The 27,815-nt window shown below is 40.6% G+C and overlaps 2 protein-coding genes across 4 annotated transcripts in view; one reads left to right on the top strand and one right to left on the bottom strand.

Moving 5' to 3' along the window:
• dnm1a (dynamin 1a) overlaps positions 1-3,447 on the top strand; it is a 73,468-nt gene extending 70,021 nt beyond the window's left edge. The window contains exon 22 of one of the 2 annotated variants that reach the window (XM_084745636.1): positions 1,743-3,447. In XM_084745636.1, coding sequence (XP_084601762.1) covers positions 1,743-1,803 — 61 coding nt within the window. In that variant the 3' untranslated portion in view covers positions 1,804-3,447. Of the gene's footprint in view, positions 1-180; positions 1,122-1,742 lie in introns of those variants that run through there. The other variant, XM_084745635.1, reaches the window with a different exon arrangement.
• A 4,366-nt stretch (positions 3,448-7,813) lies between these two features.
• Positions 7,814-26,296, bottom strand: golga2 (golgin A2). 2 transcript variants are annotated; one of them, XM_084745633.1, is made up of 27 exons: positions 26,189-26,296; positions 23,820-23,984; positions 21,545-21,613; positions 20,370-20,522; positions 19,447-19,493; positions 19,259-19,322; positions 18,009-18,068; positions 17,021-17,101; positions 16,475-16,513; positions 16,272-16,334; positions 15,826-15,919; positions 15,559-15,665; positions 15,011-15,069; positions 14,658-14,799; positions 14,398-14,487; positions 14,150-14,257; positions 13,835-13,922; positions 12,846-12,988; positions 12,438-12,656; positions 12,134-12,247; positions 11,650-11,874; positions 11,356-11,455; positions 10,137-10,225; positions 9,683-9,956; positions 9,190-9,458; positions 8,634-8,820; positions 7,814-8,185 (listed from the first exon to the last, which is right to left on the bottom strand). In XM_084745633.1, exons 1-27 carry the CDS (start codon positions 26,234-26,236, stop codon positions 7,917-7,919), a joined length of 3,366 nt encoding a protein of 1,121 aa, XP_084601759.1. In that variant the 5' UTR covers positions 26,237-26,296; the 3' UTR covers positions 7,814-7,916. The 2 variants fall into 2 exon arrangements, with proteins under 2 accessions (XP_084601759.1, XP_084601760.1); XM_084745634.1 differs by lacking the exon at positions 21,545-21,613.
• Between the last annotated feature and the right edge of the window lie 1,519 nt (positions 26,297-27,815).

Raw genomic sequence — 27,815 nt, 5'->3', positions numbered from 1 at the left:
TGAGTGAAGGTACTGTATTTCTGTATGTGTGCATGAATTTACACATGGGGACCCTGAAATAACAGTGTAAGTATAATCGCTGATAAATGAACTGCAAATGCCAAGAAAACACTGACCCAACCTGTCCTGTCCTCTCTCCTTCTCTGTATCTGTTCCTCTGTGTCTCTGTGTCCACGGCAGTCGGAGACCCCCACCTTCTCCAACCCACTAGACCTCTGAGCTCCTCCCTCCCTCTTCCGTCCGTCCGTCCGTCAGTGAGGCCGTGGACAACAGTGCCACCTTCCTGTCGTTTTCTGCCACACCCGACCCGAGCCAGCTCCCTCCTCCTGCACCCTCGCAACGAGCCACGTCTCTCTTTCTCTCCCAGACTCCCCAGCCCTCCACCTCTCCCCTACACACACACACACACACACACACACACATACACACACACCTCTGTTTCATGCAGAGATGCAGAATACTTGAAACACACCTGCATGACTGACGTACAAACATGCTGCACCCTCAGAATTTAAATGTAGAGAATCTGAGAAACAAATTTGTGAGTGTATGCGCACATGTGCATGCACACCTGCTTACACAAATACACACATATACAGTATATATATATACAAGCAAATACATACAGAATATTTGTTCCTGCTGTTAAACATACGGTGGGAGACATTTGCAAACTTCGCATGACACTTTGCCTGAGTATTACTTTATACTCCAGCCTTTCTAATGGGTATTCTGGCTGCTGACTATTTTTTTCCCCCTGTATTAAAGGGATAGTTCTGATTTTTTGAAGTGGGTTTGAATGAGATACTTATTTCTAATCAGTGTATTACTTGCAGTCGATGGTCAGCAAGACCCCAGTTTGGAGAATTAGCAGGAGAACCAGTGTAGGAAGCTAAGAAATAAAGAAATTAACACTATAAGTTTAATTGTACACTTTTTTTTGAGTATTTTCACTGCTTTACCTTGTCATCAGAAGCCTTTTCTGACAGGAAACCTAAGTTATAGGAGCCCAATATCACTCTTTCCAAAGCAACCAGACTCCTTAAGGAAGAGCAGTAATTTTACCTTGCAGAAAACGTGAGTTTTTATAATCTACCGCTGCCTCGATCGGTTAGTTAGTTTTTTTTGTGACTTCTGTGTTTTAAAGGGTTAGTTCAGGTTCACTGAAGTCACACATTAATACAAACAACCTGCCCATCGGTGCAGTGTTACACCAGCAACTCCTTTGTTCTGCAAGCTTAAATTACTATTTTTCCTTATGGAGTTTGGCTGCTTTGGAGAGAGTGATATTTGGCTCATGTAAGGGTGTTATCTTGTCGTAAAAGGCTGTCTGACGGCAACGAAAAAAGAGGTGAAACAGATATTTATTGACCATGCACAGCAGTACATTGCTTAGGTTCCCTGCTGGGACTCCTCTCTGCTTCTCCAAACTGGGGGCTTGTCGATCGCCATCTACTGCAGGTTGATAAGGGCCTCATGCAACCTGACTGAATAATCCGACCTGTCCTTTTAACATTTGTTTTATCTTGTGTTTGTTGCTGATTTCCTTTTTGTTTGTTTGTTTTATAAAGGAATTCTTTGTCAAAATGTTAAAAAAATGCTAATTTTCCTCACTGAATTTCAGGCTATGGGGTCGTTTATTTGTGAGGTATTTCCTTGGGGTCTCCTCATCTTTATGATTTCTCTTTTCACCTCATTTCTTCTTTTGTTTTCTCTCTATTTATGATCTTTTCACCGAACAGCCGACCAAGCAAGGGCAGCCCCTCTCGTCCCGAGAGCCCCCTGCCACCGTCCAACTCTTAGAGGAAACACCCCACCCTCCCTCTTACCTCCTCTCCTCTAAAACTGGTTTATCTGTCAACTCTGAAACAGACTGAAACATCCATCACTCATTCATTCAGCTCACATGAAGGAGGAGGAGGATCACTCACTCACTCACTCACTCACTCACTCACTCACTCACTCACTCACTCACTCACTCGTTCGCTCTCAGATACCTGGACAAACAGGGGCTGCTGCTCTTCATCTTTTCTTTCCCTCCTCCTCCTCTTTCTCCTCTTGCACTAGGACTAGAGGAATGATCATCTGGGGAACGTTCTGGACTTTTAAAGCTGTTGCAGACACCAGAAGCCTCACTGTCACCTTTGATTTAACTTTCTTGAGTAATTGAGACAACTGATTGATTGTTCACATAACTGTAATCTCACAACCACCTCTCAAAAACACCTATGCAAGAAATAAAATGGTTTCCCAATCCTTTTTTTTTGGCTTAAAGCGGTGCCTCCCATGGCACTTTTCCCACTTTTCCTCCTCTCCTCTTCACAAAAACCTTGTTACTTCATTATCTTATCGAGGCGGGATCTAAGTAGAAAGTGCAATATCAAGAATTTCCTTCTGCAGACGGCTGCATGACACCAAACACACAAGAATCAGGACATTTTAAACTGAGAGGAAGGGAATATGTGGCCTGGGACGCACCCTGAGACTGTTAGATAGCTCCTTAATGTACGTCCTTTTAATTCAGAGGGAATGAGGTCCCTGATGGGAAAGGTTTTAAATATTTGAAGTGTCTCAATCACAGTACACATCAAATCATTTGAAAACTTCTGTTTTATTTTCAGGTGTAAGATCTGCCATTCATTGTCTGTTTTTTTTTTCCTCCTTTTTTTTGTTTCCTCCTTTTCTGTCTCCTCTCAGTGGTCACGGGGGCGAGTGAGATCACGAAAACAGCCAGTCTATGCATAAAACTATCAAACGCTCCTCCTGTTGAACCTGCACGTCGCTGTCTTGAGAGCCAGCCCGTCTTTTTCACAACCCGTTTTTGCCACTGAACTTCGCTGTTAGTGTGACGTGTCGTATTCGGACCCTGAAAAAAATCAACCGACCCACCACCAGCCGCAAAAACCCACCTCTGTACCTCAATCGATGTCATTTACAAACCATTTGAAACACTTCAGTGACCCCTTGTGCATCTTAGTACAAACACAGCAAAGCATATTCTACTTATTATTTAACAGTAAATAGTTTACTATGGACATATCTTAATGTGTTATTATTATGTATATGTGTGGTGCATCTTATGGGACTTGTACTTCCACTGTCTAGAGATTTTAGTCTGCAAATGTATGAAATTTCTGAATATTTAAATTATTATGAATAAATGAGTATGTGTATAAGGAAATCATATTTGAAAAACGTATAAAAATGTGTACCGCAGTGACGTATATGGACGTTGGCAGGTTGTTTGATACTTTAGCTTGTAGCAGAGAGGGCTTTCTTTTGTTTTTCTTGTTTCTCTCGCTGTGTAGATGAGCAGGGAGGGACAGTGTGAATGTGTGAAACCCTGCAGCATCATTCAGGTCCTGAATCTGCTGTGGATGGAAGGATGACTTTAATCTGCAGGACTGCTGTGCTTTGTCAACACAATAAAAACCTCAGTGTACTGAATCGAGTTTCCTCGTCTTTGTCTCTTCATGGTGGTAAACAACAGTGGAGCAGCCACAGACACTCTGGTGAGGGAGGAGAAGTGAATCGAACATTAAAGTTGTTGCCAGCTGAAACATATTAACCACTGCAGTGATTATCCAGTGGAAGGTTCTTACCTGTTTGCTTTGTTAAATCCAGGTGGTGACTTTTTTGGCCAGGCAGTTTATATTCTATACTTCCGATGGGAAACTGCCTTTCCAAAGAATGAATATATGTCAGGGGTTCTCAGAGTCAGTATATGATTAAAGAACACACAGGAAAATCCAAGAACTCGTCAGAATTTGTTACTGGCCTTCTAATGGTGTTAAACATGTCCTGAGCACCTAATTCACCTGTTGCAGATACTGCAGATCACTTTGTTTGTCCCCCCCAGGGATGAATACAGCAAGTAGATAATGACTGAATTTTCATTTTTGGGTGAACTATCCCTTTAATGTTATGAGCAACACTTTTCCTGATACGTTAAACTCTGCTGTATGTTTACTGCCAAGGTCATGTGCACATCATAGTAAAAAAAAAAAAATCAAGACAGTGAGTGTAAGTTGCTCAATCAGTTTTATTCAGGAGAAAGGGAGAAAATATTACTCAAGGAAAAAAAAATCAGTAAGCTTCTGTCAGAAGCAGCCCTCGAACAAACCAGTTCTCTGAATGATCCTTCATTTCCAGCCAACACTCATTTCTATTTTACATTAAAACTGATTAGTTGAGACACTAACTTATGCCAAATAAATAGAATATTTTCTCTTTTTTTTAAGTCAATCTTTGTATTAAATCACAGCCAGTCAGTAACCGTCATCTCCCCGCACTGAGCTAACAGACATACACACAGTCCACACTGCCAGTAAACATGGCAGAGCAGCTGATCCCCCACACACCAGGCATAATGAATATACAATATGTTACACAGTTACAGTATATACACCACCTCTTTTACAGTAAAGACAATAAATGCTTTCTCATTGCTATTTGTTTCAATCACGCATAACATATTTAACAGTGAATTAGAAAGCATGGGAAGTCATTTTATCCACATTTGTATTTTATTTGTTATTTTACAAGCCCCGAAACAACACTAAAAGAGTTTTTATTGTGTATTTACCTGTGTCTGCCCACTCCCAAAGAACAAAATGAAGGAAAAATGAAAATCATACTTTGTGGTATGTTTCAAAGGAAACCAAAATATGACAGAATGCTACGAAGCGAGGAATAAAAAAAAAAAATCAAGAATGAGAGCAACCACAGCAATTACTAACAAAGTGCTGTGGCTCAGGGTAGACGCAGAGCTGTTTACTTTCTCTGTAAAAAAAAAAACAAAAACAAAAAAAATAACACCACATGCCTTAAATTTTAATTACATTTTACTTCCTATCATAGGCTTAAAATACCAGAATTGCTTTTAGTGATAAATATCAAGTGTGCAATTTAACAATTGAGCAAACGTGTCCTCTACCTCGAAGTAAAGACGACAGAGAGGATCTTAAAATTCAAAGACATCCGAGTAAGAGAGTAAAAATGCCTCCAAATGTAGTCAGTGGGATTTATGTACGACTTGGAGTGAGACCCTCATGTCTTTGCATATTAACATCATGGAAAGACGCTCACAAAACAGAGCCCTCCGCCATGATTTGATCTGAAATGGAAAAAAAAAATTTCGCTGTGAAGGCGTAGCTATAAAGAAAGAGCTCTGCACTGAATACATCGATAACTTCATCCTCCAATCTACGTTTGTGAACATGAGCATCTCTCTCTTAAAGCCCGACGCCTTAAAGAAAAGGTATGAGGTCGGTCCAGATGTTAGGATACGACCTAAGTTCTTGTTTTTAATGCCCAAAGTAGATTTACTCAAGTTTTGATGAGTTACAAAATATGAAGTCTCCAGTTTTGGACAGAGTTGTTCATTTTCTCAAATTCTGATTGGTCCCTCTCTTTTGGGAATAACATCACTACTTCATGAAGTGAGCAATCTCATTAATTTCACCTTCTATTCATATTTACACACCTTCATCCTCCGAGTGCAACACCGCACACACACGCCAACACACTTTCAATCCAATTTGCTTCAGCTGGAACCCTCAGCTTGAGCGGTCGGCTTCATAGGATTCCGCCCCTTTTTTTTGTTTTTCTCCACAGAAATTATCAAGCCCAGCTATGAGGCTCTATGGTAGAAATCTGTCCAACCAGCCAGAAAGGACAGAGCTGAATGAGAAGCTTTGTACAATTTTAGTGCAATCATACTTATATAATCTGATAGAACTCTACAAAAAAAGTACAACTTCAGATGAAACTTCGGCTGAAGAGGAGACGGCTTGGATTACACACATGCGTGCGCGCACACACACATATGCATCACATACACTCACACAGTCCAGTTGTAAAGGATGTGCATGAATTCATCTTTGATATGTGGAACTACAAGCAAACGTAACGTAACAGAACAGGCTCTTTTAATTGATAGTGTTGATTTGTTAAGAAACTTAAAGACCCCATGAAAGCAGCTCTGACGAGGAAAAATATTTTTATTTTCCAGACTCGAGTGACGATGGCGTGGACTGAGTTTGTGCCTCAGAAGAAGCAAGATGAATTGTGAGTGCAGATTGAAGGGATAATTCAGATTATCTGAAGTGGGGTTGTATGAAGTACATAGTGATAATCAGTGTACTGCCTAAAGTAGATGGTGGTCGACACACCCCCAGTTTGGACAAGCAAACTGCAGTACCAGCTCTTAAGCTAAGCAATGTACTGTTGTGGACAGTGTCAGCAGCAAAACATTTAAATGTACACTACATTTACAATATTTTCAACACTTTAGCTTTCAGTCAGACTGCTTGTTTCAAAAGGAAACTGCCATTGTATGAAGCAAATATCTCTCTCTCCAAACCAACCAGACTCCACTCGCAAAAACAGAAATTTTACCCCGCAGCTGCAGATCCACCGCTGCCTTGATCTGTTAGTTTGTTTTTGTTACACAACAAGAGAAACTAACAGACAGTGGTAGCAGTTAGACCAGCAACCCGTGTTCTGTGAGGTAAAATTACTGATTTTGCCAAAGGTTTCTGGTTGGTTTGGAGAAAGCGATATTTGGTTGATGTGACAGTGCAGCTGTGAAAATTGAGGCAATTTGTTGCTGACCCAGTCCACAGCAGTACTAGAACTCCTGCTGCTTTGCCAAACTGGAGGAATGCCAACTACCACCTACCGCAGGTTATACACTATGGATAAGTACCTCATACAACCCCACTTCAAGTAATCTGAACTATCCCTTTAACAACATACCTGCACCTTGGTATCTAATGGCACAGACAAAGTGGAAATTGCAGAAAACAATAATGTGGAAAGCACCCGAAGCTCTATAATTTATCAGAATTAGAAGATGTCATTCTCCACTGTGCCAGCAACTACTGAGAAAATAATGCCTTCATATTTTTTTCTTCATGGGGTCTTTAAATTGCATCTATCCCCCCAAAATGACTTAGAAACCACCTGTTTGTAACGGTGGGGACTTCTCTCAGTCTTACAGGATGTTTGACATCACAACACAAACATATATTAACATTTCAGACAGAACAAACATTCGACTTATTTTCAGTGTTTGGAGGAAAAAGACGGTGTAGAGAAAAGGTAGTTTTGGGAACAGTACCGCAACCACCTGCTGCCTCCACCTTCCTGAGCCTGATCATGTAACTAGCGAGCTCTTGACTTTGAAACAGAAACAGTGCCGACAATTCAAAAGCTATTATGTGCACTTAAGTCTTAAACTTACACTTCACCCTTCATCCTCTCTTCTCTTTCTCCTCTCTCCATCATCAGTTCTCCTCACATTTTGTCATTTCACAAACATACAAGTAAATATTCAGGTTATTACATTCAAACGTGATGCTCTCTTTTTGGCATTTGTACAGTGAATTGTGTAAAAACTGAGATTTGCACTAAAGTAAAGTTGCACACAAACATGCTGCTCATTTTCGACAGCTCTTTAAGTACTTTATCAGCGAGAGGGCAGAATATACGGCCCCTTTTATTGCACTTATGTGTAAGACAGGAGACGAGAGGAAAGATGGGAATTTAAAAACTGCGTTAAGGAGAATAATCAGATTGCTTTGAGGAATACTGATTATATCTTCTCTGGGAAGAGCATCATAGACCAAAAAAAAAAAAAACACAAAAAAACAAATAAACATAAAGTAGAAAATAGTCTTTTAACCATGCACACATTAGTGCCGACACGCAGAACAGAGAGGGGGCATTTTAATGTGATTGGGTCAAAGACGTTCACATATCTGTGACCAGTTTTGTGTTTGTGAATATGATAAATAAGCTACAAATATGGTAAACTGTGGCGTCTAATATTCCCCAGACTTCAAGACATTTCCAATATCTCACATACATACGCACACACTCACAAACACACCAGCCTCTGTCACAGCTACGCCTCACACCACCAGGATCTTCACTTCGTCCTGTTCATCGGGTCGGTAGAAGAAGGGGATGCAGGGGTTCTCCCCAAGGAAGGGGGGTGATCTTTGCGCTCCCTGGGGGTTCTGGATCTCCTGGAGCAGCTGCATGATCTGCTGGGCCGTGCCGTCCTCTTTGGGCCCGAGGGACTTGGAGTCGGTCTGGGCTGACCCAGTCGGAAGCGTCTGGGACGAGGGCGCTTCCAGGCCTGTGCTGGGCTCCGACAAAGGAATGACCTCCATGGCTTCTGCAGCAGAGACACAGAGGGACACGTTACATTAAATATACAAAAAACTTTAATGCTATGAAGCTGTTTTTATGAATTGACAAGTGCATTTCCATCAGTTGACAAACAAAGTAGAAAAGCCTGATTAGCCATGCTAACTCCTGCAATGTATGTTGACAACCCGACCCACACCATTTCCTGCCTTATCTGCTTTCAGCCACAACAAGCAAACACATCTCACCTGCTGAAATCCAGCGTGACTGCACCTTTACTCTGACTATGACATTGTCCTGATTAAGATAAATGCAGCTGTCTGATGTTTGATGTAAATGTAGTTAACTAAGTAAGGACAGCTTGAGAAAGGACCCACTTAACTCCCAACACCATCCTCTGGACACAAGATCGGTGTGTAATTATTTTTATATTGATTTATGATGTAATAAGGGCAGTAACTCCTGGTTGTTCCTACCTGCTCCACTGGCAGCATTCAGCTCTGTGTGTACTTGGTGATCTGGGTGAGTGTGATCCTGCCCGACAGGAAGCAGGTCGGGGTTCACAGTGCCCACGCCGGCCACTGCTCCGGTGTAGCGGCTGTACCAGTCGTTCCTCTCAGCCACCAGCCTCATCACCAGATCCTGCAGCTCAGCCAGCTTTGCCTGATGGACAAAGGAGACACAATGACAGGAAACAAGTGTCAGTTTGGAGGAGAAGAAACTGTTGTTGCTTCTGTTGAACATAATTACAGATGAAATCATTCCACTGTGTGAGGATTACTCATTTAAGCTTTCTAAAGAATGATTCATTGAGAAAGCAGCCATCCATCTAATTTGAAAGATTTTTTTAGATTTTTATTTTTCCTGTGATCCACAAAACTGTCTGGACAGCATCACATTTTGTCATGTTTTTGAAGTGAACTTAAATTACTTTGTTTTTATTAGACAGCAACAAGTGCTGACTGTCTCTTTTGATTTGGGCAGCTAATCAAAATTAGAAATGCTATAAAAAATTATTTTTTGAGATAGCACCTTCATCTCCTCCTTGTCCTGGGCCAGCATGCTGATGTACTGCTCCTTCTCATGGTGTTTCTGCTTCATGATGGCCCGCTGACTCTGGTACAGGGCGATGTACTCTCCTATAGTGTCTGTCTCTCCTGACAGCTGGATGCAGCGGTGCTCCAGTTCCTCCACCCTCTCCTTCAGGTCAGCTTTTTCTTGCATGAGGGAGGTGAAGCGCTGTTGAAGTTTCTCCATGGCAGCTTGCAGAGCCTGATGAACCTCCACTGGTACTCCTCCTTCTGGAGAGAGGACAGCAGAGTTAACAGTGGGTTTATATACTGAACCTCACATGTTTTTTATCCATATGATCAGGATTTATTACAGAACATAACCAGGCACAACTGTATTCATAAGAACTGAGTCTCGCACACAATGTCCCTCTCTGGACAGGTGTAGTCTTTGTCCTTTCATTGTAAAAACATTTGCACTCTAAGACCCAAACAAACCACCTGGTCTTCCTCACCTGAATGCTCGTGACTGTGTTCACAGTGACTGTGTTGGCCCTGAGTGTGGTCGTGGTCGTGGTCGTGGTCATGGTCGTGATGCTCATGATGCTCATGATGCTCGTGATGGTGGTCGTGGACAGGTTTGTGGCTGTGGTGTTGGTGCTCGAGGCTGAGGGCCAAGGCAGTTTGGTGCCGGGCTGCCATGTGGAGCCTGTGCTCTTCCTCCAGTTGCCTTCTGGCCTCGTCCCTCTCCGCCTCCACCTGAGCCAGAGCTCCTCGGATAAACTCCTCCTGTGGGCGAGGTGGGTGAATGTGGTCAAATGAGATAATAAGGTCAGTGACATAGCACTGAATGTACTGTGGAAATGTCAACTTCAAACTTGAATTAGACCTTCATAATGTTTAATAAAATTCAAAATAACAGAAAACAAGAAAGCATATTTGCAGAAGTAAGATCATCACCCTCCTCACCATCTCCTTCTGGCTCTCAAAGTCTTCTGGGATAACTATGGAGGAGGACTTTGGGTTCTCTTGCAGAGACTGGCTTTCCACTCCATCACCTAAGTGACATAATGACAAATTTTAAAAAAAAACTATTAGACTAATAGAACTCAAGAGATATACATTTTTTTCATTTTCTTAAGTGAATAATCGTAAACTGTAACAGCCATTCCCCACAGGTGGCCAAAGTGTTAAAATTGCAGCTGTTAAGGGCTGTCCACACCAAAAACTATAACTTTAACAATAACTATAACAATAACGATGTCAGCATCCACGTGATAAGTGAAAAAGTTCTGTAAACGGTGGTGCCAAACATGTGCTGCACACACCAGCTCTGTCGGCAAGTTAGGAAAACTGAAACAACAGCTGTTACTGCTGTACATTGACCGGAGGAAAAAAAAGAAAACAGAATTTTCTGAGAACCCAACACTGTTACGAGAGCTGTGGTCTTTTGAAGACAAATTTTCTTCAAACTTTTTTAGTCAACATCAACTAGATGGTATCCTGGTGATCGTCAAAGAGGACAGCACGAAGGACCAAACAAACTTAAGAGACCCCATCATCAGATAGTTTAATAGTGTCTCAGGTAAAATTATGATTTTTTGTGCAATTTGCAACTGAATATCACATTATAAATCCATTAAATAAGTAAGTTATACCACAATATTTTATGGATTTCTCTATTGTTCATCAACTTGCTCTGAAAATGATTTGAATGATATCACTGTCATTATTGTAATGGTGTGGACACAGAGATCCACTTAAATTAGTTTTTTTAAACAATATATTTACAGTTATGATTACAGTTATAATTGCTGGTGTGGACAGCCCTTTACGGTCCTTGCCTGTAGGTGGCGCTGGTTAGACCAGACTTCAAGCCTAAAACTGCCAGTGTTGCAGCAGCTTTGCTATTAGAAGGTGTCAGATGCTTTGCATCAATGACAGTGTCCTTGTTTCTTGTGAAAGACTACAGTTTTAAGTTTTTCTGTTTTATTTATATCAAAATAAACAATGTGAAACAAGAAAGCTATTCAACATGTGGGTCATAACCACATGAATGCCTATGAACTTGAAGGAACTTGAGTTCATTTACTGGCACTTCAGTTCAAAAGAAATACAATAGGACACAATGACAGTAAAAAACAAAGGGGCAAAAAGAACCAGCGTGGCAGTAACAGACTAATCTTACCTTGGTCTCTGGATGACAGGGCGAGGGCTGAGCTGTTGAGAAGCTCCTTCACCTCAGCCTTCAGCTGCTCGTTGTCTCTGACTAACGTCTCTAAATGCTCCTGAGGGGGGAGACAGAGAGTCATGATGGAAAAAGTAGTTCATGTGTGTTTGAGAGGAGGGTGTCAGAGAGATAAAGAAGGGACAGACACACAGCGCAATAAATATCTCAGTGTGTCGACATGTGTGTAATGCATGATGTTTACTGCACTCTATTAAATGATTACCACAGACTACTTCTTCCTGAAATACTCACCTGCGCTTGTTTGAGCTGATTGTGGCTGATCTCCAGCTGCACGCGGCCCTGGCTTTCATCGTGCTGCAGCCGGTCCATGAGCTGGACCTGCTGCAGGTACTGGTGGTGGAGCTGCTCCCTCTCTGAGGCCAGGGCCTGGTAGCCGGCACAGTACTGCTGCAGGTGGGCCGCTACCTGGTCCCTCTGATCCACCACACTCTGAGTCTCTTTACTTTTCAATTCCAGCTGCAGCCAAAGGGGAGCAGAGAGGGAAATTAATACCAAGAGCAAGGAGAAAATCCTTTAATCTCTTTCTGAATGCTATTATCATATTTTGCTTTATTGTGTTAAAGCAGTATTATGCGCATGTCTGACAACAAATATAGAAAAAGTGACTAAAAGCATACACAAACGCACAAGGTAGTATAGTGAAGTCAGAAAAAGAGTGAAAACTACAACCTCCAATTGTTTTTGTCATAGAGTTTGTGTGTGTTTGTGATCTTACCTCCTCCTTGACATTGTGCAGGTTCTCCTGCAGTTCGCCCATCCTGCGAGCCAGCTCCTTTTTCACATGTTGCTCTGACTGGATGGCAGTGGTCAGCTCCATGTTCTCATTAGTCTGCATGAATGAAGGTGATACTTGTTATGAATGTACTTTCCTAATTTGTGAAATCTTTCTTAACTCATTGTGTTAAAGAGACATTTTTTCTTTTACTGGCAAAAAAGAAATATGAAGTCTATAAATAACAGCACTTTCAAAATGTGCCACTGTAAAAAGGACAGATGGACAGCAGGATTTTCAGCCTCACCAGTTTGACAAAACCGTTCTGTAGCTCAGCCAGCTGGTCCTTCAGTGTGCGGTTCTGGGTGAGAGCTCGGCTAAGAGTGGCCTTGTCTGACTGAACGTCCTCCAACATGCGCCGGCGGTCCTCTTCCTCCTGGACTTGGCTCTCCACCTGCCGCTCCAGTTCCCCCAGACGCATCTCCTGCTCCGCACACAGGCGGCTCAGCTGCTCGTTATCTCGCAGCTGGGGGAAACAGTACAGAGGCTGGTTACAGACACTTCAAACATAAGAGTGCTAATGATCTTTGAAATATAATGCAAAGAGCAGATCAATCACTATTAAAACACTCTGTATCACATAAAATTAAATCTTAATTCAGAACATTTTTGCTTAAAATAGGAGTGTTTGAGCATGTGTCAGTGTGATGTGTACCTGTGCCTGATATTGTGCAGTAACAGCGTCTTTCTCCTGTTGAAGAGTGCTGAGGGCCTCCTGCAGAGCCACCTCACTCTCTGACGGCCCTGAGGACTGAGGCTCTACATCAACCTGAGCCTCCCTCTCCTGGGACAATAATGCTGAAAGAAAAGGAGGAGAACAGTTATCAAGTTAAATAATTTTGCTACAGAGGAATACACTGAACTCCCAAATTTCCCCTCTGCGGTATCATTAAATGATTATCTAATATTTTAATTAAATACTTCCATAAATAAAAAATATAATATGTTAAGTATCCAAACTTTTAAAATTATTTGACTTACTGCCACATCTTCATTTGTCTGTCTGTTTTTCTATGTTTTTAAACAATTAATGTTGTCTTATGTCTAGTACTAACAATTTTGTATTCATCACCATTATTATTGTTAAAAATCAGTTAGATCAGAGTTTTTACTAAGAACTTCTCTTGATTACAGAACAAACTTATTTTTTGTATTACTTATATACTGTACATTTTATTTCATTTATCTTGATTAAAAGTTTTGTATTGTTACTTTCATTCTTTATGACTGTCTCCAATATCACGAATGTGCTTTGGTAACACGTCAAATATCATGTCAATAGAACCCACTGAATCTGAAATTGAAAAAATAACAAAGTGCACACAGATTTACAACCTTTAAAAGACAAATATTTGGGCAGTAACTTTATTTCGACACTAGTCAGTCTGGTTGCACGATTCTGACTGCACATCAATGAGTGTGCTCATGTTATGTTTCCATCTGAAGTTTGCTCTCCTTGATGGCAGAAGCTCTTTAATCAGCTGTACACTGCAGTAAGATAAAGGGGAGTCGATTCTGTCAAACCCGCTGTGGGCAGGAAATCAGGCCGCTGATCTACCAGAGGCCTTCGGCACATCGGGGACGGAGCTGCAGGAAAGCCCGGAAAATGAAGACACGCTAGATAAGACAGTGTCACCCACTTACCTGCAGCATTTTTCAGTTCTGTGATGCTGGCCTCCAGTTCTTGGACTCGAGTGATGTTCCTGTCTCTTTCCTCTGCAACCAAAGAGACCTGCAGACACGGAAATGGACACAGATCGATTAGTAATTTGTTTGAAAGACAACAAAGAACACACTGCTCTCTTTACTTACAGAGCTATGACGTCAATTTCTCACTTGTAGAGGTCAATTTTTGGTCAGATTTAAGGGTATCAAATTATGGAATGACTTTTTGAATGAATTTTTTAAATTGTGCAAAATAAAACTGAACAACCATAATGTCTATGTTGTTTAATTTACCTGTGTTAGCAGCTGTTCTGTTTTGTCCTTCCATACACGACCCTCCTCCTGAATCTGCTCTGCATAGCAGTCCCGCTCCGTTTTCAGTTGGGCGATGGACTCCATCAGCTACAACATCAAAAACATATAAGTGAAAATAGTGTTAACAAAAAGAATCATCCTGGTCAAAACAAATAAACAAGCAGAAGTTAAGAATACATTTCATAGCACACACACACACACACACACACACACACACACACACAGACCTGGTGATTGTGTGTCTCCAGCTGCTGCTTCTCCTCCAGCAGCAACTGGACCTGCTGGTTGGCACTGGTGGGATCTGACTGACTGGAGCACTGGAGAGAAATATCAAGGACAAACACCAGTGTGAAACGCAGGTAATACATGAAAGAATGACACCTTGCTGCACTGCTGCCAAACAAATATTTTTGGGGGCTCCTCGTTGTAGTAAGAGAAAGATGAGTTTAAAAGTGTATGTTCTGTAATATGTTGTGTCTTAAAGCACCTGCTGCAACATGAGGTCGGCTATCTCGAGCCTCTTGCGAAGATCCTCCACCTCGAGCCTCATTGCTGTACTCTCCTGTGTAATCAGCTTGAGCTGCTCTGACAGCTCAGAGTTCTGCTGCTTCGACTCCTCACTCAAATTGCTGTGAACACACACACACATACACACACTTATGCAGAGATTTTTCATCGTTTCTAACCCACCAGAATGTAATAGGACTTGGGGGACTTGCTCATGCCATCTGCTGCACTTCATACAGTACATGAACTTGAAATACTATCATTAATGTCAAAGCTTCTGCAGTGGTGATGTTACAAAACACACTTTGTATGTGCGAGGGTAAAGTGACTTACTTTAGTCTAAACATCTCTAGCCTCAGGTTGTCTCTCTCCTTTTCGAGCTCTTTGTTGTGCTGGAGACAAAAAGGAAACCATTTATGATAAACAGCAAAGATGAAATGTCATTCCTTAAACTGGGAAGAAAATCTAATTCTCTCTTGGACGGTCAGCTAAGAAATATAAAACTGGATATATCTGACTTTCAGATGCTGTATAAATGCAAAGATGACACAGTGTAGGTTATCAGCTGTTATATGACACTTGTTATCATAGAGACTATCTTTTTAAAAAGGAGTTATAAGAGCATGAAACCAATGATTTCTTAATCTTACAAAACCAAGACTCGATGGTCTAACAACAGCATAGCCATCAGTGCTAAAAAAAAAAAGTTTAAATCCAAAAATCTAATCAAATTTAATCGTGGATTTGGAGAATTGTTAGACCCTGACTACCTTCTACTTGCATGTGATTTAAGCAAGTTTGTCATGTTATATATTGCATCTGTATTACTCATTCCTCAGTGAATTCTGTTTACGGAGAGTGATTACTACAATGTTTGTTACCTTTTCAAACTGTTTCTGCTGCGTCGAGACAGATGACAGAGTTCTCTCCAGCTCTGACACTCTCTGCTTTGATGCCTGCAGACGGTTATTCAACTCTTCTGTTTCAGCTGCACACACACACACATACACACACACACACACACACACACACACACACACACAAAGAGAGAGACACACAAACTGTAAACTAACTCCTGTTGGGGTAAGTTCGTGCCAAGGTAATTTTTTTAATTCTAGTGCATGTGCGGCTGATTATTAAACACACACCTGTTTTCTGTCGTGCCGCCTGTTGTGTGTATTGTAGTGCTGTTTGTAGCTCTGATTTCTCTGATACCAGTATACCGATGGTCTGGATGTGAACCTTGGGAGAGAGCAGAGCTTTTCATGAGACTAGATCATGTCAGCTGACTTCACATCAAGTGCCTCATTAAATCACAACATGGACTAAATACAAGTCTTACAGAGTAATTACAGTCAGTGCTTCAGCCTCGCTATACAGGCTACACAATTTATTCTCGTCAGGGTGAAAGGAGTGTTGGAATGGGGAGGGTGTGCTCTCGGATCACGTTTCTATCCAGTGTTTTTTACCAGGGTGACACCATGGACTCTGACATTGCACACTGATACATGACATGGCAGCACAATGAGGCTTTTTCCCAGTTTTTTTCATCATCAGACAAATTCAAGTCACGGGGTTGGGTATGAGAAGTTACCTGTAATTGCTCCCGCATGGCTCCCTGCTCTTTCGAAAACCTCTGTTCAAATTCTTTTCTCTCCTGAAGGAAGAAAAATACCAAAGTTCATGAATGACCAGGCAGGAAGGAAGCAAATATTCAGCAGACTGGAAAATATGGACACAGGACTGAACAGACAGTCCAGCAGAGAGAGAGAGAGAGAGAGAAAAAAAACTGTTTACCTTTTGTAGCTGATCTGTGAGAACCTGAGACTGCTGTGCCTGCCAGACCGACAGAATATGAATTTAAGTTTGGGAAAGATAAGCGTTTCATTCATCACCTTAGCAGTGGTTACACAATTCAAAGCAAAATTCTGCATAAAGAGTCCCAACTTGCACGCCAGACAGGAAAGGGATAGCGCAAAGTATTTTAATAATGAACCTGTTCTATCATCTATGCTATGTTTACCTTTTGTGTATATTTGACGTTTTGAGTTTACTGCTGTTAGTGGGCTAAACTGGTGTGAAAACACCTTATAATTAGGCATCTATCATTAGGTTATGACAGCTCTGACTGAAGTGTGCACCTAAATGCACCTTCTGCAGAGGTTATACTTTGAAGAAATGTATTTTAAGATAAATACCATGAAAACCATGCATGACTTGTGTGTGTTACTCAAGATGACATGCAGAATGCATACAGCACATGCACTAACGTGGTAACAGTGAGATGGCTTGAAAAGGGGTTTCTCCAGTCACACAAACACACATGCACACGCAGCTTCTTACCAGCTGGTCTAGCTTGGTATTGAGCTGAGAGTTTGTTATGTTGCTGGACTCCAGGGCGGCTGCCAGCTCCTGGTTCCGACTCTATCACGTGCACACATGCATCCGGGAAAGGGAGGAAAAAAAAAAAGAAGAGAGGGATAAAGTGCAGTGGCAAAAGTCAAACAAAGAACAAATGGGAGGAGGAGAAAAAAATTCATATGTGAATTATTAACATGGAGGCAAACAACAGCACCTTCACAATGTGTTTTCAATAATGAGACGTGAAGCAAATAATTAAAATAAATTATGGTTGTTAAACTGATTAATGAAGCCAGTTGAAAGATAGTGGAGGTTTCATTACAACCTATTTAAGAATCCTTTGCAAGATGTTGACCTTAATATCTGCAGAATGTCATATGAACTAGTGTGGAATTAAAATTAAATGGTGCAAAGAGGCACAACAGAAGTTGACACAACAGAAACAGTGTGTTTCTGTATTTTCTCTATAGGCCTCACAAGTGAAGCCATTTAACACAGATATATAAAGGATATTAATCATGTATAAAGTACAATTATTCTTCAGAATCCCATTTAATCTGCAAGGCTTTTGTTGCTTTGTGATCTTTACTTTTTTAAAACTAATCCATAGTACATTAACATCCATCAGTTCAATTAGACGTTCAAGCCTTTTACAACATTTCAGGAATAATTGAGACTTCATGTGCTTTCATGTACACTAACAACCAACTACCTGAAATTCTGTAGGATGCAATTATAACACATTTTAAAAAACACATCCACTATTAGCTTGCAGTGTGGAATCACATGATGTACTTTGTGTGGTTAATTAAATCACAGAAAGCCAGAGAGGTCACCCTCACACAGAGTCACAGTGACTTTTGGGTAGATTTCACTGCCAGTGCTGCAAACATGAGGCTTTCCATTTTAGACAGCTAAAATATCCAAAACAAGTTTGAAGTTCTAAGAAAACATTAGATTTCCATCTTACCTCCAGTTCTCTGTCACTGACAGAAGATGCACTGTCTCCATTCACATATGCAGCAGATGACTGAAATGATACAGAAACAGACGACTCATCATGAGTTTCCAGTTGAGTTTATATGCAGATTCACTGGGCAACCTCAAGATGAACACTGAATGTCCCAAATGGCAAATATGCCTTTTCTTTTTAAAGGACACATTTCCTTTTTAAATCTATAGCTATTTCTGCCGACAATTATTAATGTACTTGAATAAAAAATGACCTCTGTATGAGCTTAAAGCTGAAACGTACTGGATGCATTGCAGATGGGCAATTTGTTAAGTCAGCTCTTGTAACACCTGCATTTCACCACCATGTAGGGCAACTATACCTTAAAGGGATGGTTTGGATTATCTGAAGTGGGGTTGTATGCAGTATTGATAGTCAGTATATTAGTGATAGTCGGTTGGAGTTGGCATGCACCCAGTTTGGAGAAGCAGCAGCAGAACCAGTTTATGTGAAAGCTATATTTAGAATATTTTTGCCGCTTAACCTTGGAGTCAGACAGCTTTTTCTCACAAGAAACTGACAATATACAAGCCAAATATCGCTCTCTCCAAACCAGTGTACACTTAAACTTTTTTTTTTAAGGTGGCCCTTTTTTTAGTGGCTAAAATATGTTTTGCTGCTGATCCTGTCCACAGCAGTTCATAGCTCAACTTCCATGCTGGTGTTCCTCTTTGCTTCTCCAAATGGGGGCTCTGCTGACCAGCATCTACTGGAGGTAATACAACGGCTTTCGATAAGTACCTCAATACAGCCCAACATAAAACTAAATGTCCGTTTAACACACTTGCTGATAATATTTATGTGAAGCCCACTCTTAGATCAGTGACAGACTCGTCTCTGCTCATCTCATTAATCTTTTCAGTCAGTAGATAAGGAGTCGATATTAATTGTGTCTCAGAAAACTGACAAAAAGCACCCTTAGTGATTTGCTGCTGACTATGCAAAACCAAACCAAGTTCAGAGGAAATATATCACAGGCTGGTTTGGTGCATCAGTTGGATGCTGAGAGTGTGCTCGAGGCCACTGGGAGCAACTGGCAAATTTGAAAATGCTTCCAGTGCATTCCTGCCAAGAATAGATGCAACACACCCCAGTTCGGAGTGCACATCAGTGGTTTGTTATTGTTAAAAGCCTTACACTGTATGACAAAGAAGCGTGTGTGTGTGCGTGGGTGAGACAGGATGACATTGGCGGTTCCAAAATCATACCTCAGAGACGAGGCCGTTCAGTTGGTGTGAGAGCTGTCGCAGGCTCTCGGTGGAAGACAGTGGTCTGCAGGATAACACACATAAATAATCAATCACACACAGTAAATATGCAATTTATTATGCTGCATTAGTAATCAATGACTAGCGTCCTCTGTATGACAGGGGCTGTGGGGAATCGAGTAACCCACCTATTCTCCTCTGTTAAACTCTCATTGCCGTTGGTATCAGGATAGTCCTGCAGAAACAGAGTTAGATCAAAAGAGAAAGTGAGACAATTTGACAGACATACAAAAGAGAAATGCACTGTCTTAGCAATTATTTATCCAGTAATTTTTGCACGATCTTGCCATGTCTGTTCGTCTTCAGGCCCAGTGTGTGACCCTGACCTGAGGAACACACTGGGACCAACCAAACTTCTTACATGGCTGCACACTAAATGCACTTAATGTGCACCATGTAGCCCTGAGGAACATGGTTTTGGTTTACAATTCACCACCTGTATATTATTGAAATGATAAATAAAGGCTACAGAACAAATATATGTAAATATATTCATTTATAAAAATTGCAAAACAACAGCTTTAACTGTTGTTACAGTTTTTTAACTGAAAGTCAGCATTTTTCTGTATTATTTTAAGCCTTTTTGTATTCATTGTATACATACATATATTTCTCAGAACAAAACCACATTTCTTCTGTTTATGCACATTTTTAGTGTTATTTATTTCACACTTTCTTTGGCAATGTAGGTTTTTTGTTGTTTTTTTCACTCGTTTTAGTAACATACTTTGCTTTTCCTTTGTTGCTGTTTCTCACACTTGCTTTGGCAATGTAAAAGTCTGTTACCAATGCAAATGAAGCTCTTTCTTTAACTGAATTGATCTGAAATGTGTGATGACAGTGCACATTATGCACCTCACAAACAAAGCAGAGAATCTCTTGCTTTCATCACACACACACATATTAGTAATAATGCAGCGACTGGCAATACACTTTTAAGAGTTTTTATGCTAAGGCATATAATCTTATATGTGACAGACATACAGAAGTAAGAATGACAAGAGACAAGATATGATTTAAGACAGAAAATGACAGAAAGAGAGACACACACCTGCAGGTCAGTGTTGTGACCGACAGACTCAGGGTTAGTAGTAGTGTTAGCGCTAGCAGGGTTAGACACAGGTGAGCCGCGGCCAGGCTCGCCCTTTGGGTCCTCCAGCAGCTGGGGAACTGAAGACCCCACAGCCTCCACGTCAGCAAAGCTCTGAGGTGACACACATACACACAAAATATGCACACACTGGTTTAATGCCAAGAAAAAAGCAGTTATGATGAAAGAGCAGCAGAAAGACCACAATGTCTCAAACTATAAGTTTCTAAATGCACAGAAATAACTTGATTACTGTACTAACTCTGCTTTAAGTTACAGTTCAGTTATGTCATTTAAATGTCTGAATGCATGGTAGTCCTCAAGACACAAAAATATCTTAAGAAAAGGGTGGGAATTTGTTGGTAAATGCATTTTAAACTAGCTTGGTTACTTATGATGATAGCTGTGCCAGAAAAGCTGTTTCCTTGCTGCCCCAATTTTCCTCATTACAGCTATCAATGACACTCTGAAACATTTGCAGGATTAAAGCCCTGAAAGAACTCAGACCATGCTGTAGAAATGCCAGCGATAATTTGGATGACTGACAAATAACCCTTCTCTGTTACTTGAGCTACACCTATTATGACTTTGAAGCTAATGCAAGCAAGACATTTGTAATAATGTGCAATAACAAAATAACAATTTTAAGACCGCACCCAAATATGTCACTGAAAACAACACACACAAAAGTAGCAATGAGGACAAAGATGAACACATACATTTCTTGTTTTCCTAGATACATGCCTGCATGATGCAGATATCATAGCCATGCATTACTGAGACCCCTGCCACCCAATGAGTACACCCTGCCCATCCACACTGAACTTCTACAGAAGATGGTGAACTCTAGAGGATCACCACAAAATGACTGTGCAGCCTCCACGTCTTAATCATTAATGCACTCTCTTAACATGGATTTAAAAAGCCTGCCACAGATGCAAGAATTTGCACTCAAGTTTGCCCCATGCTTTCTGGTCTATGTGGTGAAAAAGAATAGTGCACTTGAAGTAAGAAGGGGGTAATAATGGGGAAGCGAGGCACAATATTAAATACCACATGAGGAGCAGCTGCAGAGGGATGCAGAGAAAACAGGCAGGGCAGAAACAAGGAAAAGAAAGAGAGAGGCAGAGGCTCACCTGACTGTTGCCATAAGGAGGAAGGACTACTCCATTGCTTTGACTAAGTGCTTTCAGAATACTGTCAAACTATAGGAAAGAAGAAAGAAGGGAGGAGGATGAAAGAAAGGTGAAAGTGGAGAAAACGATTTAGAAAGTGAGAGCGATATAGACAAAACAGGAAAAGAGAAGCAGCTGCTACAAAAAATCTGAGAGGGACGAGGTCTAGAGGTGTCCAAGTGGTCAGAAAAGACAGCCTTTATTTTGAGAGCATTTCATTCAACTAAGAATCAGAATGGCAAAATGACAATAAAATGAATGATGCAAACAAGAGTTTAATCAGAATAAGAACACAAGGGCAGCACATAATTTTTTCCAAATGTTGCCTTTGTGGAGTGACATAATCCCTGACTACAAATCCTGAGCTGCTACAGCTTCATCAGCTCGACAAACTGACACACTAAACTTTTACCCTTGCTGGCATAACCTGCGCCAAGTCAATAATTCTTTGCCTCCTTACTCATCTTTGAATATAAAGCCAATTTAGAAAGTGTTTCTTAAAGACAAGAGAACAGTGTCTGATTAACAAGAATTTTTATAACATGAATTATCACCCTGCATGGCCATTATTGTATGATCTCTCCTCTGGTAAAACTGAGCTTCATTTGGTTACTGCCACTATCACATTCAAATTTTTCATCTTATCCTACTACCACATGAGTCTATCAGCACTTGGCTAACCAAAATCAAATATGTTTGCGAAATAAATTGCATCAGAACAAACAACACGATTCAGCAGTAAGCTGGGACGAGCCCAAATTCCACTTCGGCTTAGAAAACTACTGACCAATGTGGTCTGTGGAAAACTGACCTGTAAGTCAGCCCCCTCTGTGTGTGTGTGTGTGTGTGTGTGTGTGTGTGTGTGTGTGTGTGTGTGTGTGCGTGTGTGTGTGTAAGCTGTGTGCTAGAGTCACATGCTTAACTGTGGGTCTTCATTAGTGCTCCCAACTTGATGTTTAAAACCACACAGTTGGAAATGGTGTTCGATAGTTAAATATAACAATAGTGACGAGCAGTAAATGAACAAAGAAAGGGTGTCAGTGAGTTTAAACAGAGGCACATGACTCGGTGTGGCTGACATGTTTTGTAGTTTTCTAAAGTAGGCAGGCGTAGCACATATCCAAGTGTAATATCAAATTCGGACAGGTCTAAATTCTAATTCTGACATGTTAAAAACATCTGAGAATGCTTCTACAATTATGATTATTTAATTATTATTAACAAGACATTAGGCTAATGTTTTGATCAGGATCAGTCCCTGTACATCTGTCCACATTCTGTCTGTTACATCAGAGCAGCACACAGGACAAAACAAGGAGCTATTAATAGAGAGGGAGCAGAGACAGAGGAGACTAGTACTCAGGATGGAAACACTTTAAAAGCGTATAAAATGTACGTAATATGAATATGCTTTTTCGTAACACATCTCTTAAAAAGTTTCCTATAAAATAAGGTTGATATCACACAAACCAGTATACAAAACTGGTGGTCAGCTGACAAAGATAATAATTCCTCAAAATGCACTTCATCGTAACAAATATGTTAAAGCTAAGAAGACAAAAATTGTGTGTATGTGCAGGCTAACTTTGCTACACCAGATGTGACAGACTCATTTGTCCATGTGTACCTGAAATTCTCAGTATATTTAAAAAAATAAATCTCCTTTTGTTGCCTAAGAACTGGCAACTACAGTTGCCACTGTTATTGACATGGGCTAAAACTATCTCTGTCTCTTGTCCAGTGTCCTTCTCTTCCTTGGACAAATATTACTTTCACCCTGTCACCTGGCTGGCACATAGGTGTCAATGCTGTTATTGTGTTGTTGACGCTGTGTGTGTTTGATAGCGAGGAAGAAAGCCTTTCCTAACTTGTTTGTAATTCAGTCATATCATGTCACAAGCGGCAAAATATTTTGTGATCAGTGGCCAGGCGGGCCATTACAAACCATTCTGCTTGGAGAAAAATTTATCTACAGGCACCCGGATGTCTTTTATCAAGTACATAAATACTTACTAAATACTGCAAGCCCACAGATACTGTAAATCTATTCTGAAATGTGCAGACTGTAAGTGGTATGTGCCTATTCTCTAATGCTCTACTAACAGAGGTTCAAATACAAATACCATAGATAAACAGAACACAGATAGACTGTCAAGCACAAGGAGAGGTTGTTATTTGATCAGCGCAGGGAGGATGACGAGCAGGCACACAAACGGAAAGACTGGGACTGACTTACATTGTCTGGAGAGTTTCTGTCTGTTGAAGGTGCATCGTGTTGGCTCGGTCCCTTCACCTTCCTCTTCTTCTTGGCCCCTGCTCCTCCACCACCTCCTCCTCCTCCTCCTCCACCCCTTTCTCCTCCCACACTAGCAGGGGAGCTCTTCTGCTGAAACTCCTTCAGCTGAACAGCACATAAGAAAGGAACAATAGATGTGTGACAAGTGCAGCAAGCAACTCTTGACTGTCAAAAAGGAACTCATCTGCTGCCTTCTTCAGTTTTTTTTTTCTACAAAACTACACGTTATGCTACTATTGCTTTCAAATCCAGCAGTAGGTCTCTGTATTTGTTTCCAACTTTTAACCTACAAGATGCATTGCTCAGAAGAAGGCATCCCTAACCACTTTAATCTCTAGTCAAGCTAACTGAACTCCTATTCTCATCCTCTGACAATACACCAGCTTATCAAAAGATACGTTTTCAAAGACTGGAACATATTATGACTGTCACTGTGACTTGCCTATTCCACAGCTTTCTGTTCTAAACCAAACAAGCTATATTTGATAACCTGCGGCAAAACATGATCATCAGTGTTTACTTTATCCATGTGGATGTTACAACAAGTGGGGGATCCTTCAGTCATGTAAAAGTGCTCACATTGTCTAATTGTGCAATAAAATGTTATAATACATGATGTTTTTGGATTAAATGTTACTGTTGCATTTTACTGTAAGAACCATTTATCTCTAAAAAGTAGAGTGGCTCCAATACCATTTTTCCTTCAAAACACTGATTCAGATTAATGAACTTTGTAAATTATGTACATACACATCATAATTATTACTATTATTATTTAACAAATGTATATTATTAACACTGTAAGCATGTGATATGACTGCTTTCGTTGTTTCATGACCTGGCTCAAGCTAACCCCCCTGTAAAGCATGAAAAAATATATTCAGAGAATAAATGCCCCAGATCCTATCCTTGCAGGAAGAAAATGGTGTAGATGATGCTACAGGGGATTTGCAGGGTTCTGTTTTAAGGGTTACCAAATTACATGGAATTGGATCAATGCATAGACTCACATAGTCGCTGATACTGATACCAACATTTTAGGCAGTATCAGAGGCAATTTTCTGATACTGTTAATCAGTATTACTGTTTCAATTTTTAATTTTAAAAACCATGTTTGATTGTCAGCTTTGTAAAACTCAGTAAATACTGTTCAGCATCACACAAAGTTAGAAACACTATAATCATGATGTAAAATTTTCATATCATTTCACTTCTAGTTTTCACTAAGTACAAAGGGTATTAAACATGTAATTGGAAAAGTAACTAGTAACTAGTAACTTAGATGTCGTCTAGTAAAAGTATAAAGTTGCATGAAATAAAAATACTTGTATTGTACAGTACTTGAATAAATGTACTGTGATACATTCCACCACTGGTCACAACACACTTCCCCCACGGGTCGACGTGTGTTTGGGGATGGGGCCTGCCTGTGACAGCTGTCGTGTGGGACCAGAGAGAATCACAGGGGAAATACTGAAGCTGCTATTTCTAAAATACGGTGGTTGAATCGCAGTGAAATGTCAAATGTCATCACCACGACCATTCATCCACGAAGATTGCAGGGCAGAAAGGAATGCTGACGAGTCCTTTCCTGAAGCTAACATTTCACAGCTGATAAGGCCATCTTTCTGACTTGTTAGCCTAACAACACACCTAGCTTAAAAGCACACAGCAGGACAGGGAAGAGGGTGTCAGCTGTCAAAACAGCCCCCGTCATTCTACCCGGATAACATAACTGTGCTACAATGCTAGCTCAGTGTTTGTTGTAAAAATTGGCCATTTGCTTAGATAATTGAGCCATCCTGCAGACAAGGCAGAAAACTGCCCGACTGCAGTGTGGCATTCTTTACACTCACACATAACTATTCATTAGTTAGCCAGCTTGCTAACGTCAACTTGCCTCAGTTAGCACATTAAGGTTTGCCACACTTAACGTTAGCTTGAAAGACACATGAACCCGATGAGCAAAGGGAGTAAGTTAAGTTAATCGCTGACTGACGAGGCGACGTGGGATGCTGTAAATGCCTCTAAGACCTAAAAATAGTCTACATAATCTGGGAAAGTTAATGCTATCAATAGAGGCCCGGACGAGACACCGGTCTCTCCTGCGCATTGAAGCCTCGGGAGGAGCGAGAGGGGTGGGACAAACGACAGCGCAGAGGTCGGCCGACGTGTAATGACAACACCCCTGCTTCGTTAAGAAATTTATTACAAAACGAAAAAAACACCGGCAACACACGCCCACAGAGGAGAGACCAGACCAGTGCTTCTTAAGATATTAAACCGGCTTAATTTGTAAAATACTTTACCTTTTTCTTAGCTGCAGCGAGTTTTATTTGCCTGCTCTGGTCGGCCATACTGCTGCTCTGGTCAACGGACCGAACCACGTCATCAGTTTGGTGTCTGTCGGAGGCACTGCCGGTAGGGGGCGCACGGCTCAGGCTGTGAGACCCAGGTAAAAAAAAAAAAAAAATCTCAAAAGGACACAGACCTAATCAATTTTTTTTTATATTACATGGCTTCGTTAAATATCCGATTCAGGTTGGTCAATTACAGCACTCTAAGGTCTGTTATTTCTTTATATCAGACCGTTGCTATGAATAACAGACCGTTGTTATGAAGAACAAACCGTTGATGAACACAGCTTGTAATGCATACTTAAGTACATGTAAAAGCACAGACTTGAAAATCTACTCATAAAAGTACAAGTATTTATTTTATTTTATTTTTTTAGGTTTGAAGTCTTCAAAGTCAGTCATGGATCAAACTAGGGTCACTATAAATTACAGCTAAAGTGACCAATCCCATTTCTTTCCTTATTGTTCCAATTTCAAAAACATATGATTAAAATTTTTAATATTTTATTCACAGCCCTGTCTCTATAACACAGGGGCTGGCAATTATTTTTCATGGGGGACACATGAAAAATTGATTAGGCTGCTGTAGACCAGACAAAAATGTGATATAAGGTCCTAATAATGCCTGAATCTCTAATGGAATAATCAGAAGTGTTCTATATAGGGCACACTGGCATGTAGATATCAATGAGCTAATAGCTGGCTAACACAGTGATGCTCTTCTATTGTTGGTCACCCTGTCTGAATTGACATGTGATGGAATTGTGGACTAATTATTTTGTGGGCAGGTCCAATACTTCAAGTTTTATATTTGCCATACATGATTGTACTAACAACAGTACAAGAACAATGTAAACAACATGGATGTATAGCATTGAGTTAATAAAGTTTAATATGAAATATACTTGTCATTAACATTACCAAATAGAACTGTGCACTCCTCGAGTGCAGATCCTCACCAGGCAACAGATTGTGAAGCACCTACTGCAATGCCACTACGACTGCCAGATGCAACGAGCAGAGATATGCAAAGTTCCACCAACATTAACATGACTCCCCCACATATGATGTCCTGAGCTGAAACAAGATTTAAAACTGAAGCAGTAGTTGATCGCTTGCGGCCCCTGGTGGCCACTTAAGAGGAGTGAGAAGTCAGCTGTCAATGGTTGTATGAAACAGTCAATAAAAATATAACTACTGTCTCACAGTTGTTTGTCTCCACCAACCAGTCAAGTTACAGTTTACATCCAAGTCTGTCCAGACTCATGTAATGCATGTAGTTAAGACTTTGAAGGAATTTAATATGATTAAAATTTAACTGTTAAGCTTGCAGTTCTTGAAATATATGAATTGCAGGTTAATGTACAGTCAATAAAGTCAGTTATCAGTTGCCAACTAGACATGTAAAACACTGTCAGAGAACCAGAGGGTGTTTTATGTCAAAAAATAAACACGTATCAATTCATCTATGCAGAAATCTTTGCACAAGGAAAATATATCAGAAAAGGGTTATTCTAAAAATTACAACTGTGTGAGGAAGGCAAGAAATTCAGAAGTGAAAGTAACTTGGTTTGCATGT

Source organism: Lutjanus erythropterus, chromosome 20 (genome assembly GCF_056507025.1).
Source record: "Lutjanus erythropterus isolate fLutEry1 chromosome 20, fLutEry1.hap2, whole genome shotgun sequence".
Classification (NCBI taxonomy): Eukaryota; Metazoa; Chordata; class Actinopteri; order Lutjaniformes; family Lutjanidae; genus Lutjanus; species Lutjanus erythropterus.
The sequence above is the reverse complement of the archived record's forward strand: the minus strand, read 5'-3'. Positions and strand labels throughout refer to the sequence as shown.

Excerpts from the sequence above, each read along its gene's own strand:
- golga2 (XM_084745633.1), bottom strand. The coding sequence starts at position 26,236 with ATGGCCGACCAGAGCAGGCAAATAAAACTCGCTGCAGCTAAGAAAAAG. Across the intron at positions 16,514-17,020 it reads ATACCAAGCTAGACCAGCTG|GCACAGCAGTCTCAGGTTCT; the intron begins GTAAGAAGCTGC and ends TCGGTCTGGCAG. Across the intron at positions 15,666-15,825 it reads GGCGGCACGACAGAAAACAG|CTGAAACAGAAGAGTTGAAT; the intron begins GTGTGTGTTTAA and ends GTGTGTGTGCAG.